General features: G+C 38.8%; 1 protein-coding gene and 1 pseudogene across 1 annotated transcript in view; one reads left to right on the top strand and one right to left on the bottom strand.

The window, feature by feature from the left end:
• Window positions 1–21,599, bottom strand: part of LNX2 (ligand of numb-protein X 2) — a 78,840-nt gene that overhangs the window by 11,842 nt on the left and 45,399 nt on the right. Inside the window, exons 3-6 of the mRNA XM_032403290.1 lie at window positions 12,296–12,543; window positions 10,881–11,080; window positions 5,616–5,984; window positions 1,941–2,081 (exon numbers count right to left, since the gene is read on the bottom strand). Coding sequence (XP_032259181.1) covers window positions 1,941–2,081; window positions 5,616–5,984; window positions 10,881–11,080; window positions 12,296–12,543 — 958 coding nt within the window. The remainder of the gene's footprint in view (window positions 1–1,940; window positions 2,082–5,615; window positions 5,985–10,880; window positions 11,081–12,295; window positions 12,544–21,599) is intronic.
• Window positions 15,450–16,447, top strand: LOC116631369 (annotated as a pseudogene).

The following is a 21,599-nucleotide window of genomic DNA, read 5'->3' as shown; positions in this document are numbered from 1 at the left end:
AAAATTGGGCAAGACCCACGTTATTATGAAGACAATCCAGGTAAACTCAGCGGTGAGTACATTTATTTCAACAGTTTTGGCTGTCAGGTATTTAATCAATTAGAGGTGGTTGTTTTATTCCTCTATATGGCTGAGATGTATGCATCTTAGCCAAACTTCACAGATTACACTTGGTACGCTTCACGGAAACTTCTAAGGGCTAAACACTGTATGAATGTTTATCCAAGCAGTTATGCAGAGGCTTAGTAGTAGACTAACGTGCACTTTAATTTTTAACAATGATCATCCTCTGAACAGGCTCTTTTGGTGAATCTGTGTTTGTTTTCCCTAGGAGACCTTTATTTTTCTAAATCAGGACTTGGCATAACAAATGCTATATGTTAACATTAAATTGTTAAATTAATGCTTAAAAGTACATTTCATGTGGTTGTTCCAACCAATCAGGTTTGTAGAGTACCTAGAATAAGAATTCAGCATTCCTATTTAAAACACTGCCACATAAAATTAAAGAATAAGAATTAGTAAAAAGAAAAAATGTGCCTAAAACAAATAAAATGAGATAAACAGTTCTCTATATGAATGTTGAAATGATTAGTTTTTAAAATGTCTTAAAATTATAGTGTCTTTGGACACCCATATTTCAAATTACTGTAGAATTCATTGATATAAAAGATTCAATGATCAACTTTTGCCTTACATTATAATTCTTTAGGAATATGTATATATATGTAACTTGTAAAGCAAGGACCAGCTATATGAACAACTCCTATTCAAATTCCTTTTCAAAACAATAACTGCTTTTCATAGCCATCATTGTGAAAGGAAAATTAGAGGTTTCCTTCACACATTTCATCTTCTGTTCAAAAATAAGAACAATTTTGTGGTTATAATTTCTTAGAAGTATTAACTGAACCAAAGACCAGTGACAAGTCTATACTTCAGCTCAGAAAACCAGATAAACCCAATGGGCCGAAAACACTTGTGCCTTTAAGCGATGCTTTCTTGGGCACCTGTGACATTCCAGAGGTACTCTCTCAAATTGTACTTACATTAAGAATCCACTTTAAGCTAAATAAGAGCTTCTAAAGTCATTCTCCTTAAGTAAAATTAAATTGCTTTACTAAATAAAAACTTATTTATTGGTCTACTTAAAAACTATAGGAAGTTTCCTATGTGCAATTTTCACACAGTTGGTAAACAGCATTGTTTTAAAATGTCTGGCCTAGTGGAAGTTGAGTTCAAATGAAAGATCAAATGAAGTAAATAATACTGAGAACACAGTAAAGTACCAGTTTTTTGATTTCTACTGATTTCTACATCTAAATTGAGACAGAATCAAAATTCTTAGCATAGATAAATGACCTAGGAATATATTATAAAAGTGGTGAAATAGTAAAGATGCAGCAAAAAGCTCAACATAAGGGAATTTAAAATGATTTAGGGTAGTATTCCTATAAGCTATAACATAAAGAGAAATGCTTTACATGCTTTGCATGTACCCTATCAGAATGTATGATTTATGCTTAATATTCACATAGAGAATTCTGTTGTTGTGGGCAACCTGCCCAACTGCTAAGTATGGACTTGTCGATCACTGTCTTCGTTATGCTTTTTCAATCACATAACCAATTGTTACATTTGAATGAGCAAACCAAGATAAATCCCACTTTAAAGGAGGACCAAACAAAGAAGTTCTTCTAGAAGATCAAACACTTCTCCTCCATCACCTGGCAGAGGGAACTTCTTATTAAGAAACCACCCCTACTGGATGAGGAACTGAGACTACAGTGACTCTCCAGGCAGCCCAATCCACATTTCACCTCCCAAACACTTGAGTGCACCTTTTCCAACAGAGTAACAGCCCTCATTTAAATCTTACCGGCTTGTAACAAGGACCCTTGAGGGTAGATGAATGAAAACATGCAAACACAACGCCTCACCTTATGTGAGCTGGGTCTGTTGTTATACAGCGGCTGTGCATGATGCTGGCTGCTACTCTGAGCTCCTGCGTCTCGGACAGGGTTACCAGGCTGGGATTTCCCTGGTCTAGCAATTGTTAAATCCACCCTCTCTCCACTAGCCTAGAGAAAACACACATACATAACCACCAGTCATTAATAATGCTTCTCACTTAGAAAATTATAGGGAGTGTAATTTTCAGTGCACTTATCATCACTGTACCAGCCTCACCTGAGTGGTGACTGCAGACACCTGCTGGGTGTGGGGGGGGAGGGAGTTCATTTCAGGAGCTTTAAAACTTCTGCAGTTAAAACACCCACACACAGGCCTCTTGGGTAGGCCTTCCCTAACCCTGGAAATACCAAGGACATAACCAAAGCAAAGCAGTCAAAGGGTAACTGAAGGGTAACTGTCTTTTCGTACTTCTTTCCCCTGCAAGACTGACCTTGGCACTGAGAGAAAGAGAGCAAAGGAAAGAAGATAAAAGGAAGAACTGATTCAAAACCGGATTAGAACCCTTTGTGACTTCTGAAATAAATTCCAGGGTGGCTACTTTGAGAGTGATAATCAATGAAACTATGTACAGCTTTGTTTCTGCTTGCTACAGGTTTAAATTAAAAACAGGATATCAGCTTAAACAGTCCTGAAAAGAATGATAACAAAGGTCCTGTAAAACGAGATTAGTATTTATATACACTGCATACTGTGTGCGTATATATATCACATACGTGCACACACACATAAATGTTATGTTAAATTATTTTAGAGGTTATGACTACCACCTTGAATTTAGAGGTCCATTATCTGTATTTATAGATCTATATTTGAAACACAGATTCACATCTATTGTATTTTTTAAAGCTATTTTATCTTTGCTTTTAATGTACAGCCCTGATCTATTTGATGCTGATTCTTGGTCATGACTACAAGTTCCCAAGTTTACTATTATTCCTACGGTAAAATCTGACAGCCTGCTTTCAAGAAGCTGTGGTGGAAAGTAGAACCCTCCCCCATGATTATAGTCAATAATGTTAAGAAATCACTCTATTTTCAGTTCTCAAGTTGGAAAATGAGTGAAAACCAATTTTTTAAAAAGATTTTATTTATTTATTTGAGAGAGAAAGAGAGAAAGAGCAGGGTGGAGGGGCAGAGGGAGAGGGAGAAGGCAGCTCCCCGCTGAGCAAGGCGCCCAATGTGGGGCTCGATCCCAGGAGTGACGTGAGCCGAAGGCAGCCACTTAACCGACTGAGCCACCCAGGGGCCCAAGTGATAACCAATCTTAAGGCCCTATTAAAAGTCATTTACTTATTCAAGCATTTCATTAAACCAGTTTCAGATAATTCTTCAAAATAACTGTAAGAGTAACACTTCACATGTGGCCAGAGTCTGGGGACTTGATCTAACGGGTAAATGCCAAAGTAGAACATTTAGAATCCTGATATTTGAGATCCTGACACTTCCAATTATTAGATCACACAGTGTGAAGGGTGAGGAGCCCCTTTGTGATCCCATTTCAATGTACAGAATTGTTTGCTTTATTGCGTAACACTCACCACCACCAAATACTCTATAATCAGTAATTCAGCTTTATTGGAAGGCTGCTGCTTATGCAAACCCATTAACATTAACAAACAAATCCCTGATCTTTCTTGATTTCCTGAAAGACAAAATTCTGGGCATGTGATGGAAGTGGACATATAAGCTTTAAACGATGGTTCTACATTTCGGTTTAGGCTACTTTTAAATAGACAGCACATCTAACACTTCAGGGTTTCAAATACAACAAAAGAATTCTGTTAAAGTCAAGATTTTGAAAAATGCAAGATGCCTAAATGACAACACCTGTATTTCATAAAAAAGTGGCATGCCCTATTGCTGGGAGTATATATTGGTATGATCTTTCTAGAGGGAAGTTTAGCAAAATGTCTTAAACTTGAAAACAAAACATTGAAGTCTGTCAACAGGGGAATGATTAAATAAGTTTTAGTACAACATGCCTACTATACAGCTCTATCATGAAGAGTCTATTTTCAGGGTAAGAAGTCCACAACACTGCTGACGTAAAGAAAGGTTGGCAAACTGAGAATGTGCAAGATGAGTGCACGTGTAAGTATCTATGTAAATATGTATCTATTTATTTGCAGGCCTGTACAGAAAAATGTAACGATGTTCTCCAAAACATTAACGTCGCTTTCTTTTTTTTTTTTTTTTAAAGACTTTTATTTTATTTATTTGACAGAGAGAGACACAGTGAGAGAGGGAACACAAGCAGAGGGAGTGGGAGAGGGAGAAGCAGGCTTCCTGCTGAGCAGGGAGCCCGATGTGGGGCTTGATCCCAGGACCCTGAGATCATGACCTGAGCCGAAGGCAGACGCTTAACGACTGAGCCACCCAGGTGCCCCTTAACGTCGCTTTCTTATGAAGTTTAGATTGAATGTGATTTTAACTTTCTTTATTTTCTGTATTTTTTCTTCATTAGTCTCCTTTTTAGACATGCAGTACATGTTACTTTTAGAATCTAAAACAGTAAGATTTAGTTTTTTTCACAAAGAAACTTCAGCAATATATTATATTTGATATTATATATATTATAAGGTATCTGTATCCTATTTTTTTAAACCTCAAGTCTGTGACATGAGACCAATGCCTGAATCTCCCTCCTAATGCAATATGGCTACTGGGTGTGTGTGGGTGTGGGTGTGGGTGTGTGTGTGTGCGTGCACGCACTCAAGTGTGTGTGTGTGTGTGTGTTCTTATGGTTATGATGAACCAAAAATTTGTGAAAAGGAGTAAGTTAAATGGGATTGAGATTGGGTTTTCTTACACAGTAGCTTAAATCTTGTTATTCAATTCTGTCTACTATACACATTTCTCAGTGACTATCAACCTACTTTAATTCCTGATGCTCGATTATGTTAATGCTTTCCTTTATGTAAGAGTATTTTCTTGTGTTTACTTAAAAAAAACAAAACAAAACAAAAAACCACACACATCTTTGTTTCAGCTTTATCACTGTAGGAGATACCCATATCGTTAAATGCTGTGGCAGGTTACAGAACCGGAAGATCTGCTCTGGATGATTTTCTGCTTTATCTATATTAATGCTCTTATTGAAAAAAAATTTTTTTCTAATAATAACAGTACATATACTGTAAGAACACAAGTTATGATGTGTTTGAAATGCTCTGAATGCTTTATAAAAAAGGCACTATAGAGATTAAGAGTTATTCTTAATAAAAAATTATTTTCCCCCACTTGTATGGAGCTGAAGCGGAGAGGGAAAGTTACGACAGGAGGTAGGAACTTTGGAGCCACAGCTCCTTCAAGCTTCGCTTATCTCACCTGTTAAATGTGGACATCCCCGTTTTTATGTCTGGGCCTAGGTGGAGCCCAGGGAGCAAATGAAAAACCCATGTGAAAATGTAGAGCCTTCACTGTATGTAAAGAGCAAGGCTGAACGTCCATAGGGATACAGTTTTCCAGAAAGGATTCTACCCGTAATGAAGTTATTCTATTGTGCATTTTGAAGGATTTGGGAGCCATGTTTGATTTCCCCATGAAATACCAAATATCCCTGGGATTCTCATGTTATGAAAACAGACATCGATATACGGTAATAAAGGCTGAGCATTTTGGAAAGAACATCTGGCGTGTACCTGAATGATCTGGGCGGCAAGCTCAGGGGTCCCATGCTTCAGGTCATGTCCATTGATGGCGAGCACTCGGTCATTGCTGCTCAGCCTTCCGTCCTGTGCAGCCAGCCCCCCCTCCAACAGGTCAAGAATAAAAACGCCTGCCTCATCGGTCCTTCGTACGAGTTTAATGCCAAGCTGTTCACCAGAGTCCCGTTTGTGAAGGACCACATGGAAGACCTCTTCCCGTGGAGAGCTCCCATCGAGGTGGCTGTATGTCCGGTTCCCAAAGCGCCTCTCTCGCAGCACGGTAAGCTGCAGCGTGGTGCAGGGCTGGGAGAGGGCGGCTCTGGCATAGTTGTGAGATACATTGCTGATGTTACAGTTGTTGACCTGGAAGACAAGAATTATGACCAAAGTGTGACGATCTTTTATTTTCTCAACTTGTAGAAATGTTTATATACCATTTCCAAAAGAAACTAACTTTGGAAAATGACACACAGTCATTATTTACAAAGAAAAGCACTCCAAAGATGTTTGAAAATACACAGTTCCTAAGCTTCACTCACAATGACTAGCATGAAGTAGAGAACGGCAGTTAGCATCTCAGGCTTCAGTGATAGTGTTGAATCAGAGTCCTTGGTTCTGCCACGTGCTAGTGGGACGGATGTCTGAGTGTCCCCTCAGAGGTGAGATGGGTTTACTCTCCATTTCACAGGACCAGGAGGAGAATGCAGAGACAGCAACAGCATATGGCAAGGGCTAATAAAATACTAGTTCTAGTAGAACAGAAACCGAAGTTCTATTGGATTGAAGTGGCTTTTCCAAATGAAAAACACTTAAGCTGGAAAAAATACACTGAGTTTTATTTTAAGGACATTCCAGATACACAACCTGATCTCAGATCAGTGATTTTTTACTTCAAAGAAAAGCAGGTAATTACAGTTTCACTCTAAGTGTTCAGCACTCAAGTGTAATACCTAATACAATAAACGTAACTCAGTACTCACAGAACATTTATTTACTAAACCTTATGGCCCTGAAATGAGTACAGTGACTGACCTTGGACATGTAACATCACTAAGAAAATACACCCAGCTTCCATTATTCACCTAGTCAGAGGAAGGGGTTGGCACAATTCTTAGTATTTATCACAATTAGAATTCCTCTCTTCATCTGTCTGAAACAACAGTGAGGGGGAAATCAACATTCTCTGAGCATTGGTTATGTGGCAGGCTCTGGGTTAGGTGTTTGTGGTCACCCAAATCCTTCAATCTTTTTCACATGAATTTATGTTAAGGAAGGCCTTCCCCCTTCCTATTCATCTAGGGTTGATAGTTTTGAGCACTACTAACTTGAATTTTGTTGATTTGGGCCTGTTGACATCTTTTAAAATTCAGGCATCAAATATCATAGATATCACACACAGACTTGCTATTCTCCCAAGTTTGCAACATCTGTGCATTTGGTTGCCAACCAAATCCTTGATTAAAAAGTTGAATAACACAGGGTCAAGAACAGAACTTCAAGGTGGCTCCTAAAAAACCAGCCTGACATGGATCTGTTAGTCAAAACTCATCATTTCTGGTTATTCAGCTAAAAAGCCACTTATTCTAGGTTTTTATTTTTCTATCTTAAATTCTCATCTATCAAATGACTTTACAAACATCTGGCCAAAATCCAGCAATAGCCATGTGCAAGTATGTAGCTTCATATCATCTCTGTGATGTGGGTTGTGGAATATCCTACAATTAGAAGATTTTCCCTTCACAAATGTGTGGTTGCCAGTGAAACTCAGAGAAAGCAGAGACCAAATAAAATACTGTTGCTAGATTTTGTAAAAATAGCACCAACATAGTAAACTCTACCAAATCTTTAGCTAAATATATTTTGTACCAATGCAGTCAAGACATGACTGCAATTCTTTTCCTTCAAAACCAAAAGGGAATAAATCGCTGACAACTCAGATCACACTGAAAATACCTACTCTTTTTTTTTTAAGTATTATGTTATGTTAATTACCATACATTACATCGTTAGTTTTTGATGTAGTGTTCCATGATTCATTGTTTGCGTATAACACCCAGTGCTCCATTCAGTACCTGCCCTCTTTAATACCCATCACCAGGCTAACCCATCCTCCCAACCCCCTCCCCTCTAGAACCCTCAGTTTGTTTGAAAATACCTACTCTTAATAATGTTCTAAAATTTATATTATTTTTAATAGTGATATTGATGTAATCTCTTAGAGTATTTCTCTTCAAACTGCTCAAAATGCTGCACAGCAAAAGGCCCTGAGGGTATATGGTTCTCCTTTTCAAAGAAGTTATTTAATAGAATAACGTGTGTGTGTGTGTGTGTGTGTGTGTGTATCAGGTGGGAAAACCAAAGCTACACACTGTTACTGCATTTAGTTTGCTAAACTAAAAGCACAGGCTAGCTAGCTCTTTGGTCTGTAATTAAACCATTTTAATGACTCTAAGGTATTTTCAAATTGGCTCACAGTATTATTTATGCAGCTTATATGAAGTGGAAGATAACCCGGTAGTAAAAAAACACCAAGTAGCCTTCTTTCCAAGTGTTTCCTTTTGAATGACCATAAATACTTCATATTTGGACAAGTGGTGTGGCTTTACTTATTGGCTCCAGCATACCAGCCAAAGGCCAATGAGAAGTCAGGCCCACCACAGGAGAGACCCTTTGTGAATTCACTAATCAGGTTATGTGCTCACAGTTTTCTTATCAATTTGAAATCATTAAACTCGATTTTAGATTGCCATTATTAGAGTTATTAATATGTATGCCTCCATAAACAATAATAACGCACTGGAATTACTGCAATGCAGATTTACAGCTTTGAGCTAATTCCCCAAATTACAGCCAATAATTTCAGATAATTAGATTTTTATTTGAGGTATATGGATTCAGTTATGTTATTAAACAATTCTCCAGAGCAGACTGGTAAAAAAGCCTACAGATGAAATATATTAGCAAACAAAACCCAAAAACTGACCTCAATTATACTCAAAGAAATGCAAATAAGAACAAAGCATTTATTTTTACCTTTAAAATTCAGAAAAAGAATGAGAAATGTGTAAAAATGTTAATATCCAATGCCAGCACACTGCTGGTAGCAAAGAACAAAACACAAAAAAATAAATGTATACTCAAATTATAGCCAGAAAGGCCAGAAGTGGAGAAAAAAAGAACACTATGTAAGCTGCAGAAAGGGCAATCTGGTTCTTTTGGTCTTGGCCACCAGGGTGTCAAAATACAGGGTAAGGTGTCCAGAGAGCTGTGCCAACCTCAGAGTACTAATATAATAAAATGACATCAAATACAGTAATGCCGTAAATAGCTAGCTGTGGTTGGATCAGAAACTGGATTTTATATAAGCTGGATTAGTTATGCTTCCTGTATTCTCCTATTTCCTCTTAGGATTTAGTAAAGAACAAAACACTGGAAGTTCAGTCTGTGTCAGCCAGACTAAGTGCAATGAAGGAGGGGAGTGTTGAAGCGGAAATAATATACTACAAGAGGCAGAATACAGATGGGAATGCAAAGCCAGGAGCCCCGAAAGGAAAGGTCAATCCTTGCTGCTCTGGGAACTTAGTTTGTCTTTTTTCCCCATCTGGACATTTCTTTTGAAGAGCTCAAAATCCTAGAGGTTCTAAGTTTTGTTCTGATGAAGGAGACAGCTATTCCCGATAGGATATTATATCCAAATCCACTCTTTTATTGATTCAGCAAGTACTTCCTGGGCACTTACTCCAGGCACAGCACAGTGGGAGGTCTGTATCATAATATGTACCATTAAGGTGGCGGCAATCACCATAGAAAGACAGTGCATTTGAATACTTCTCTGTGATTGATGATGTGTGAAGTGGTGAAGGGAAAAGCAAGGAATGTTGTAGGCACCTAAAGTGAGGAGAGATCTGAACAGGTGAAAATGGCAGGGCGGGGCTTTCAGGATGAAGGTGGCGAAGCTGCAGCACAGTGGGGACAGGCTGGAACGTGGGAATAAGCTGTCTGGAGGGAAGCAAGGAGATCGCTAGGTCTGGTTTCTCTGCTAGATTATAAATTCCATGAGTGCAGGGGCTGCTTTCTGTGCTTAATTATATCCTCAGCTCCGAGCACCATGCCTATGACATTTCAGCAATACACAAATGGCTATGGCTGAAAGAAAAAGCAAGGGTTAAGGTTGAGGTGACAGACCACAGATGACCCTATTAGATTAATCAGTCTAGACTTGATCCTCTGGTCAAATCTTCCCAAGGAAAGCAGAGTCACAGATGTATTAATCTGGCAATGGTCGCGCCGGATTTCAGAGCAGAGAGCAGGGAGGCAGGGTGTTGATTCTACTGGGTTAGACGTGAAGCAGTGAGGGCGCAGACCAGAGAGGTGGCTGGGAAAATGGAAGGGGTGAATACCAACAGACCATGGGGAAGGACTGAACGGTGAAAGAGGCAAGAAGTCCTTGAGCTTGGGTTCCTAGAAGACACCTTTTCTCATTCATGACTATTTCTTCTTTCCTAAATATCCATTTTTTTTTTAACTTCAAGTATCACACTTATCTGGGTTGTATATGCAGGCCAATTTTCACATAAACTCTCGTCCTAGATAGTAAAATTCTGGCCATCCCCACCCCCTCAGTGTCAACATGCCCTCTAACAGCATCTTGTCCTAAGCTAGTTCTTTTGTGGGAGTAGCTTTTTCTCCTTAAAGAGAAGAGGGAGAGGGTAGCCTCAAGGGTTAGTGCAGAGTCAGGCTGTTTGTGGAGGAGAGCAAATTTGAGAGCCACAGCCAGCAAGAGGTGGCCATGATTTCTAAATTCTATCTTAAGTTGAATGATATAAGTTTTACGTAACTTGTGCTGCATGATCTGTCTTTTCTAGATTACAGTAATCAGTGTAGAGAAGGATAGTTAGACAATGAAGCTAACGGATGGTACACTGGACTAGGGATACAGCCAAGGGGACAAGAGAATTTAGCAGTGAAGGTGGCCCTGAAATAGCCAACCAAGCCAGGAAGAATCCAGCTGGCCCAAAGAGCCAAGCACTGAGTTACACGTGGGATCAAATTTAAGATAGGGAGAAAAAAAATACATTCCATGTGTTTGGGGAAATAGAGGAGAAATTACAGATAAATTCTGATCTGTTTTGCATATAAAAAACAGTAAAACTTACCTTTATATAATTCAGGTTCTGCAGTACCACAATTTCCTAAGTTTTAAATTTATGAATAAGAGCAAAAAAGATGCAAGTTAACAAAATAATTTAAAATTGATACCTGAAGAATCTGGTCTCCAGCAAGGAGTCTTCCGTCTCTGGCGATTATCCCATCCCGATAGACTTCCTGGATAACAATGTTAATCAGTGGTGTTTCATTGCCGCCCACAATGCTAATTCCTAACTGAATATAAGGATTAGACCGGTGAATCTCAATCGTGGTAATTTCGCCTTCCGGTAAACTAACTGGCTGTTGCGTAGCTGCCAAGTTAAAAATGAGAGAGAGAAAAATAGATGGAAAGAAAAACGTTTTATATTTTGATGATCTTCAGGTAAGTAAGTTATCATCTATCATTAGTTATCAACTTATATTAATAGATGATTAATAACAAAGCAATACCACTGGATAAGAAAAACAGAATGACAAAAAACATCTATAGGTTAAGATTACCAAAACACTTCCTCTTCTAAAGGTGATCAGTAAATAATCAACAAATAAATCACTGGGGATGACACAGTGATCTGATAAAGAAAAATACGGACAATGTCATCTTGTTCTAATTGATCAGAGAAAGTTTGACCTATGAAACAACTGTAAATAATGCAAGGCAGTACATTAAAAAAAAAAAAAAAAAGACGAACTCTGTGGTATACAATCACCATAGTGGTTGACAAAGTAACCACATTAAGCTCTAAGAAGAGGAGGGTCTTGATCTGAGCATTAGGAGATGGAAAAAGTGTTATAGCTGTGGCCGGGAAAATTTGGGATTTGTAGCAAAATTTCGAATGTTCATAAGAGAAAATCATATTTAAAAGTAAGACATAGGGCCAACTATCAAGATATGCCCAAGATCTATGACTAGAGACTCTCTGCCTATTTGCTGGTGGGTCGCGCAGACAGATCAGTGGCTGCTATCAAGGACAGCAATAGTCAGAAGCATGGCCTTGGAGTCAGACACCCATGCAGCCATTTCCTGGCTCTCGGACTATGACCATTGATTTCTCAAGACTCAGTTTCCTCACCGTTAAAAGAATCCAGTACTGGTACAAGCATTTAATCAGTTAATATATGTCAAGTGCTTGGCACAGTGCCTGACAGAATAAGCACCTAGGCTGAGGTATTACTTTTGTTGTTCTCGATGTTGTGGATTTCTTAGTCAATAAGCAACAGGCTTCAAAACAAACAAGAAGCAGCCTATTAATAGCCAGTGAATTCGTGGACTACAGCGGAAGAGGGGCAGGGGGAAGGATAACCAGCCTTGGGGTAAGATTCACCTTCTGTTTCTAAACTGGAAACTGTTAGAACTGTACACTTAAAGGGTGAATATGCAGTATGTGAAGCCTATCTCAATAAAATTATTTTCTGCAGAGGAAAAAAAAACGCATGTCGGGAAAGTAATAGGGAGTGGTGGGAAGAAAGGAAATGTCTGATTTGCAAACAGAGATGAAAGCCAAAGCAAGGTGAAGAGCACATACTGTCAGTGGCTGCGTTCTCCTCGAAGGCGGGATTGTCCAGGCCAGGCTCCTCAGTCCACGCAGGAAGAGACGCCGACGTCACATTGCGCTCAGCAGGCTCCGTGCCTGTCCCTGAACAGTCCGTTTCAGGTGATAAAGTACCTGGTAGATCTATTACAGTGGTTCCGTTTTCATTCTCAATCTCTGTCTGAGTTTTACCAGTTTTCCTCCTCTCTAGGGCAAGTCTCCGATGAGAAGCTCCAGGACATCTAGAAAGAGACCATCAGGTGGTTCCCAGATGATTTGAAAGGAAAAATGACTAATAGCTTGTGCTACAACAACAGAATAGCCATGGCTTCGATGCAAAACTCACCAAGAGGTAATCCACAAGTAGTACGTAATTCTGATTTTAACCTCTGCTCAAACGAAGTTCCTACCACACCGCAGAGCTAATTTAAAACAAGGCATAAGGCACAGTGGCTTCGTGCGTATTTCAAAGAATACTTCGATAAAAAACTGTATTCAGATATATACTAGTACTAGAAATATACCAGTACAGTTGATGCTACACTGCAAATATTATTCTGACATTCTGATTACATAACCCTTTTTTCATAGGTGAAACGGCTTAACCACAGGAGTGGAAACAGCAGACTTCTTCCACGACGTGCTCTTGCATCCCGACTTGACCTTGAGTGACACTGTGTCTTTCCGCTCTCACGGCCAAGGATACACATTCATTTATTAGTGAGTAGCAATACATTTTGAAGCTCTGCCACTTGCAGGAAAGCATGGCAAAGGCCCAAGAGGTTGCGTACAGTGGGTGGTGGTCTTGCATCTAGCGCTGCAGACTTCATTCAATGACAATATTTTTTTTTTTTTTTTTTAAAGATTTTATTTATTCATTTGAGAGGGAGAGAGACAGAGAAAGCACAAGCGGAGGAGAGGCAGAGGAGAGGGAGAAGCAGACTCCTGGCTGAGCTGGGAGTCCGACGTGGGGTCAATGACAATATTTTTAAAAATCTAAAATTTCATTAAAAATTAAGTACAGGATTAAATTCAATGAAAACTAAAAGCTATCCCTTAACTGTAAAAGTAATACATTTCCCCTCACAAACTAAGATAAGCTGTGGGTTTCAAGTTCTTGAGAAAGATCATTATAGAATTTCTTTATTCAGTTTTTTCTCATTCCTTGTTTTCTCATCGCCTTGTTAAGAAAGGGGACAACTGATGTTTCCTTCTGCATTGTTGTGCAGCACTCCAGGAAATGTTCCTGCAAGGACCTGACGAGTATCTTGGAAAATTGTATCTCTGAGAAAAATTATTTTTGTCAAGTAAGCAGATTTAATGAGAAATGCATTTTTAAAATATTTCATTCAATAAAAAAATGGTGACAAAAACTGGATCATAAAAAAATATTTGAGACTAAAAATATAGGTAAAGATTCAATTCCCCAAATGCATATCACACACTGGTATCCACATGGGTAACAGCTAGTCTTTGATAGGGAAATGAACTAGGAACAGGAAGTGGGGAGGAAACACAAGCAGAATGTGCACAGCTGGGAAAGAGCCTAGCTAACATCTTATGCAAGAATAAATTTAAAAAGGGAAACCCGAAGTTGTTAGAGAAAGGTAAAGAAACAGGTGTACTTCCATCCCAATGGGACAGCAAATTGCTAAGAGGGACTAAATAAAGGTATTTAATTGATATCACGTAGAAATATGGAAGAACGTGCTCATCCAGCATTCGAGGAAGGTTACAGAAGCTGCGCAACACCCACCTTTAAACAGATGGGCTAGCTGCCAGAGACAGAACAACTAGCCAGGAGGAGACCATGACAGAAAGACTTCAAACTAAAAAAGGGAGGCAAGAGTGTCTACAAAGTGTCTACAAAGAAAAAGTGGCCAGTAGTGTAAATGCCACAGAAGAGGCCAATAAGGTAAGGAGCAAAGAGCGTTTCTCTGATTTGGCGGTTAAAAGGTCATGGTAACCTTAGAGAGGACACTTTCAGGGATGAGCGCAGAAGCCCAGACTACAGTACAAGCATTTCTGTTCACACAGTGTATGCCTTCTATAAAAACTGCACACTAAAACTTACCGGGCTTGAGGGAAAACGAGGATTGGGACAGATGATTCAAAACCTGGGCATCTAGGGAATGGCTGCTAATGGGTATGGGCTTTCTCTTTGAAAATGTTCTAAAAATTCGGTGATGATGGCTGCATGCTTCAGTGAATATATTAAAAGCCATTGACTTGCACATCTTAAAAATAGGTGAATTTTACGGTAGGTGAAATATACCTCAAAAGAACTATTTTTTAAAAGACTGTTAGGGAATGAGTAAATCAGAGCAGGCCTGGAGCCACAGACAGCTCAAAGCCATCGTTCCTCCAGTCTGTAAACACTTGGAAGTGAAAGAGAAAGGAAGAATCATTTTTTGAGTGTCTAATCTGTGCCAGCCACTGTGGAAAGACCTCTATCTACCATATTTCATTGAATCCTCACAACCACTCTGTTATCCCTATTTGACAGATGGGAAACTTGACACTTGACTAAGGCAACATCACACAGCTGTTAAGTTGCAGAGTCAAAATCCAAACAAACTCAGATCTGATACCAAAGACATCTGCTGTTTCCACTACATCATGCTAAATTCATTCTTTGTTTTCTTAAAGATTATTTATTTATTTGAGAGAGAGAGAGAGCAGGGGAGAGGCAGAGAGAGCAGGAAAGGGGCAGAGAGGGAGGGAGAGAGAAACTTTAGCAGACTTCTGTGCTGAGCATGGAGCCTGATGTGGGGCTTGATCCCAGGACCCTGAGATCATGACCTGAGCCGAAACCAAGAGTTGGAAACTTAATTGACTGAGCCACCCAGGCACCCCTTTGCTAAATTCATTCTTATGGAGTTCTTTTTCTAGGCCAAAGTGAATTTGTTCCACAAAGTGGTGTCCAGAAGCACAATCAGAGAGTATGAGAATGAGGAAGTCCTGAGTGAAAATTAAAAAGCAAACAAAAATCACAAACAACAAAACTGATGCATCCTTTTAAATGGAGCATTTAATAAAGACACCACAAACCGCAACTGGCATCAGGGGTTAACTTGGATTATTCAAGCAGGTAGGTCAATGTAGCAGGAGGCTAGTATAGAAAATATTAACAATGAATAGAACCAGGATGGCTGGTAATCACTGGAGGACTGGTGGCAGGGGGCGCAGAGCTCCGGTGTCTGGTTGTGGGTGGGAACTGAAACCGCACTGCTGCCAACAAGACCTTGAAAGCTGCACGTTACCAGTCTTGGAGGGGGCCACACTGTGGCCCGCGAGGCATAACAAACCAGTCAATTACTCGTAGTTTGAGGACTCTGACAGCAGTGACGATTTTGTTTCTGCAACTGCACCTTGAAATAAGAAGCCCAGAACAACACCAGAGGAGTTAAGAACTAGAAACACCAAAACCTAACACCGAAGAGTCTCCAGAAAGAAGACATTCCATTACCAGAGAAAAACCCTAGAGAAGGATGGCTTTGGATGAAAAGCTCTGCCAGAGAGATGTGGAGTCATACTGGATCTATCAGTGAAGCAACTCCAACAGTCACCGTGCATGTGGAGGAAGCTCAAGATAAAAGCAAAGGAAAATGGGCAACAGTGAACAGACCAATGAAGACGTCTCCCCACATCTCCAACTGCTGTGTAACCAGTGATTATTTAGATCTGGGTGAGATTCCAGAGGAAGGGGATTTTCACGGTGTTCCCGGAAAAGAAAAGCAGCAGTGCATGCCAGGGTACGATAGAGGAAGACCCACAGTGGCGGGGGCAGGGTGAACGACTCTGAACTAGACTCTGCAACCGGTGAAGAGTCTGAGGGCGATTCTGATTTTAGTGAGAGTGAAGACATGATGTAGATTTCCCTATGAGAAAGAGTAAAGTTAAAGAAATTAAGAAGAAATGAAGATAAAATCCCCAGTTGAAAAAAAAAAAAAAAAGAAAGCTAAGTCCAAGTGTAGTACGTTGAAGGCCCGTAGGAAACCATCACAAATAGTCTGTCAGCAGGAGGCAGAAAACCCAGGTGGGTCCCACCGGCGGTGTGCAGAAGTAGCAACAACAGCAGGAGCCCAGGCGCAGGAGTGTCTGCTAAGGCTCCAGATCAGTCCCCACCTTGGCTGTACAGATTAGCAGGAGTTAAACCTCTGCATCCAAAGGCAGCCAAGAGCTGAGTGTGGTAGTAAAGAAATGTTTCATTAAGAGAATCAGTTTTACAAGTGTTTATACTTGATGTGTGTTTCTGTTTATGGAGGGTATCTAAAATAAAGGAATCCTTTAACGTCATATAAATGATCTCTGCCCGTTCTGTGATAATGTTCTCTGAAGCTATTCAATACTTTGATAAGAGATTTGTTTACAAGAATTATACCGTAATATCATTTCCTTCTGAAGAACATATTCTATTTTTCTTATGATTGGTAAGTCATTGTCATTAAGTGGTTGTCATTTTGACATGGAAGAAGTCCACATTACATGATGTTCTTTTCTAGTAACATGAAGTTCCTTTCTAGTTTGGTCTAATTTATGGTACCTTAACTTGAACTGTTTAGAGTTTATCTAGGAAAAAGGAAACATTCCCATTTTTTTCCAGGGGACACTTCTGAAATCTTACTTAAGTTACATTGCCAATTTTGTTGCAAAGGTGTTTCATATTTTAGCCACACATTTTTATAGAAAGAATTCAGAATTATTTTACACATTAAAATGGTTGCTATAAATGGCATGTGTCTCCTACTTAGAAGTAGAGGTTTACTGTATAACAAATAGAATGTAATGACATTTTATAAAGCTCTCATTGTCAAAACCTTTAATAAAAGCGAAAAGGTTTTGATACACTCTTTTCCTTGATACCATTGTATCCATGTCTGTTATATGATTAAATGAAAGCTTTGGGGGAAAGAAAGGAATAAAAATAGAAAAGAAATGCATGCAACATCTAATTAGATCAGAGTAAGCATGTGCTGACACAATGCAGGTGGAAGGGGAGCTCTGAGACAGTGGGCTGCCCCTTACAAAGGACACTGTGACCTGCCATAGGCTGAGGGCCATACCGCCCTATGGAGGTATCTCTATATGCTGGTGTGTCTTTTAACTGTCTTAAATAAAACCAAAAGGCTCTTACAGCAAGCAGAGCCAACCTTTCCTTTCCTTTCCTGCTGAAGGTTTTATACCTCTATTCCCACTATTCTGGCTCTCTTTAGGAAGAAAATTACATTGAACTAACTTGATTTAAGATATAGTAGCATCAAATTAAAAGAAAGAAAGAAAAAGATATAGTAGCATCATTTCTTGATATAACAATGATTCTAGGAAACATGCAGTGTAACAGAACACACTGTATCATTAGTATTGGTGGTGGTGTGGGTGGTGGTGGTGGCGGCAGCAGCAGAATTAAAAAAAAAATGATTTACAGTAAGTACTAGCACAATGCCCAGGTACTTAATGAAACTCAAAGAACATGAGCATCTTAAAACCAAGAAAAATGATAAAAATTGTTACGAATTAAAATATTCAAAAATCAATTCAAGTACTATCAGTGAAAATGGTAGATTAAGAATGTCTGTGGAGCTAGAGTGTATTATGCTAAGCGAAATAAGTCAGTCAGAGAAAGATAAATACTGTATGATTTCACTCATGTGGACTTTAAGAACAAAACAGATGAATATAGGGGAAGGGAAAAAAGAGAAGGAGGCAAACCATAGGAGACGTTAACAATAGAGAACAAACTGAGGGTTGATGGAGAGAGGTGAGCAGGGGGGATGGGTTAAATGGGTGATGGGGATTAAGGAAGGCACTTGTTGTGTTGAGCACTGGATGTTATATGTAAGTGATGAATCACTAAATTGTACTCCTGAAACCATTATTACACTATAGGTTAATTAACTAGAATTTAAATAAAAAAATAAAAAATAAATAGGTGATGGGTATTAAAGAGGGCACTTGTGATAAGCACAGGATGCTGTACTGAAGTGCTGAATCCCTATATTGTACACCTGACACTAAAATTATACTGTATGTTAACTAACTAGAATTTAAATAAAAATGCACAAAAAATAATGTCTGAAAATCCTCTCCTCCATAAAGCAATGAGAACTCTGGCAAAATTCACTGGAACCAACTATTTCTGAGCTCTGGAAATTAGTCAAAGTTCTGTAGCAATCTGGAGTGCATTTATTCAAAGAAAATGGTGGAATCTCAGTAGGAACAGTATACCCAGAGAGCTTATTAAAAATGTCTAGCGTTCAATACAAAATTAAGTAACACGCAAAGAAACAAGGAAGTATGGCCCATATATAGGAAAAAAATAGCAGAAACCATCCCTGTGGAAGCCTAGACATTGGCCTTAGCAGACAATGCCTTAAATCAGGCATTACAAATATGTTCAAAGAACAGACAAAATCTTTCCTAAAGAAGTAAAGGAAAACATTAAGAATGATGTCTCACCAAATAAAAATGTCAACAAAAAAAATGTAAGTTATAGTAAAGAACCAAATAGAAATTCTTGAGTTTAAAAGTATAATAAATAAAATGAATTCACAGCAGATTTGAACAGGCAGAAGAAAGAATCCATGAATTCGAAGATAGGTCAATTGAGATTATCCAGTCTGAGGAATAGAAAGAAAAACAATGAAAAAAAAAAAAAGGACAGAACCTCAAGGACCTCTGAGATACTATCAAGAGTATTACTAGTAGTATGCAGAATTGGAGTCCCGCAAAAAGTCAGAGAGAAGAGGGCAGAAACAATATTTGAAGACATAATGACCAAAATCTTGCTGAATTTGATGAATCTTGAAAGCAGCAAAAGTACCTCATATCACATACATCTGATCCTCAAAAAGACTGACAACTGATTTCTCTTCAGAAACCATGGATGCTAGGAGGCTATAGATAACACAAAGTGCTAAAACAAACACTGTCCACCAAGAAGCCTATGTCTAGAAAAACCATCCTTCAAAAACAGGAGAAATGAAGACAGTCCCAGATGAAGACTTTGTTGCTATCAGACCTGCCCTACAAAAAAACACAAAAGGAAGTCTTTTAGGCTGCTATGGAAGGAACTTAGTACCTCATACCCACACGAAGAACTGAAGAGCCCTGATAAGGGTAACTACATAAATATAAAAGCATAAAAGTAGTTTTTGGTTCATAACTACTTTTTTGTCCTATCTGATTTAAAAGACAACTGCACAAAGAAATAATTATAATTGTTTTGATGGGCAAATAATGCATAAAGATGTAATTTGTACAACAATAACAGCACAAAAAATGGGGAAGGAACAGAGCTATCTATGAGCTGAGTTTTTATACTCTAGTGAAATTAAGTTTGTATTAATCTGAACTAGACTGTTATAAATTAAGATGTTAATTATAATCCCCGGGGCAACCACTAAGAAAACAATTAAAATACATATATATATGAAGAAGAGAAATGACAAAGGAATTAAAAGGGAATACTAGAAAATACACATTAACACAAAAGAAGTAACAGAAAAACAGAGAAACAAAAAAAATGACAGAACAGCAAAATGGCAGACATAAATCCTGCCTGATCAGTAATTACACCAAATACAAATAAATTAAATACTCCAATTTTACAGTGATGAAAGGTTCGATCTATCAAGAAGCTGTTAACAATTATAAACGTAACTAACAACAGACCCTCAAAGTCCATGAAGGAAAAAATGACAGAATTAAAGGAGAAATAGACAATTCAACAATAGTTTAGGACTTCAATACCACACTTACAATAATGAATTGAACAAACCAACAAGAACAGGAAAAGAGAGACTTTAATAACACTACAAATCAACCAGACCCAATGGACACCTGTAGAATACTCCACCCATCAATAGCAGAAAACACATTCTTCTTCACTATACATGGAGCATTTTCCAAGGGTAGACCACGTGCTAGGTCATAAAAAAAGCCTCAATTAAATTTAAAGGACTGAATTACACACAGCATGTTCTCTAATCACAATTAATTAAAAATGAATCAAAGACTATAAAAGTCTTAGAAGAAAACAGGTGTAAGTCTTTGTGACCTTGGATTAGGCAGTGATTTCTTGGCCATGACACCAAAAGCATACGCAAACAAAGAAAACACAGAGAAACTGGACTTCATAAGATTAAACCCGTCTGTCCTTCAAAGGGCATAGGAAAGTGAAAGGACAATCAACAGAACAAAAGAAAATATTTGCAAATCATATATTTAATAAGGCTAGTATCCAAAATATATACAGGATGCTTACAACTTACAAAAAACAAACAACCCATTATAAAAATGGACTACTGAAGGGGTGCCTGGGTGGCTCAGTCGTTAAGCGTCTGCCTTCGGCTCAGGTCATGATCTCAGGGTCCTGGGATCAAGCCCCGCATCGGGCTCCCTGATTGGCGGGAAGCCTGCTTCTCCCTCTCCCACCCCCCTGCTTGTGTTCCTTCTCTGGCTGTGTCTCTCTCTGTCAAATAAATAAATAAATCTTTAAAAAAAAAAAAAATGGACTACTGATGCTGAGCATTCATTCACATGCTTATTGGCCATTTAAATAATCTTCTTTGGAGAAATATCTATTCAAATTCTTTGCCCATTTAAAATTGTGGATTACTTGCCTTTTTGTTAGAGTTGTAAAAATTCTTTTTATATTCTGAATACTCTCATCAAGTATATGATTTGCAAATATATATCTGCTTTTTACATTATACATAAGAAAAGTATGCTGGTAAGAATGTTCCAAACACAAACCCAAGCCAAAGGCAGATGCTTAATCGACTGAGCCACCCAGGTGCCCCTGAAATTCTATGAATTTTAATGAAACTTATCAATTTCTATCAGATGAGTGAGACTGTGTGCAGAGATGGCACAGTCAGAATAATCATATTCTGTGACTCATGGTACCACTCAGTAGCCTGTGTTGGTTTTAAAACATGGCTGCAAATGTTTGACCCCCTCCCATCACAAAGTGAAGCCCAGGTTCCCTCTCCCATTGAATCTGAGTGGACAGCTTCAAACACAGTGACATAAGGGATGCTATGTGACTTCAAGGCTAGTTCATACAAAGCCATGCAGCTTCTGCCTTATTCACTGGAACACTGAATGCCACGTAAAAACTTTAAATACCCTGAGGCCGCCATGCTGGAAAGGCCACCTGTAGGCTCTCCTAGCTGAGCTGGTGCCTCTGGTTATCTCCATCAGGGTGCCGGACATGTGAATGAAGAAGCCATCTCAGAAGTAGATTCTCCAGTTCCAAATGCTGTAGTCCCTGGCTTTCAGTTCTTCCCTGCTG

Source organism: Phoca vitulina, unplaced genomic scaffold (genome assembly GCF_004348235.1).
Source record: "Phoca vitulina isolate PV1807 unplaced genomic scaffold, GSC_HSeal_1.0 scaffold5, whole genome shotgun sequence".
In the NCBI taxonomy this organism is placed as follows: domain Eukaryota; kingdom Metazoa; phylum Chordata; class Mammalia; order Carnivora; family Phocidae; genus Phoca; species Phoca vitulina.
This window is presented reverse-complemented; position numbering and strand designations above follow the sequence as displayed.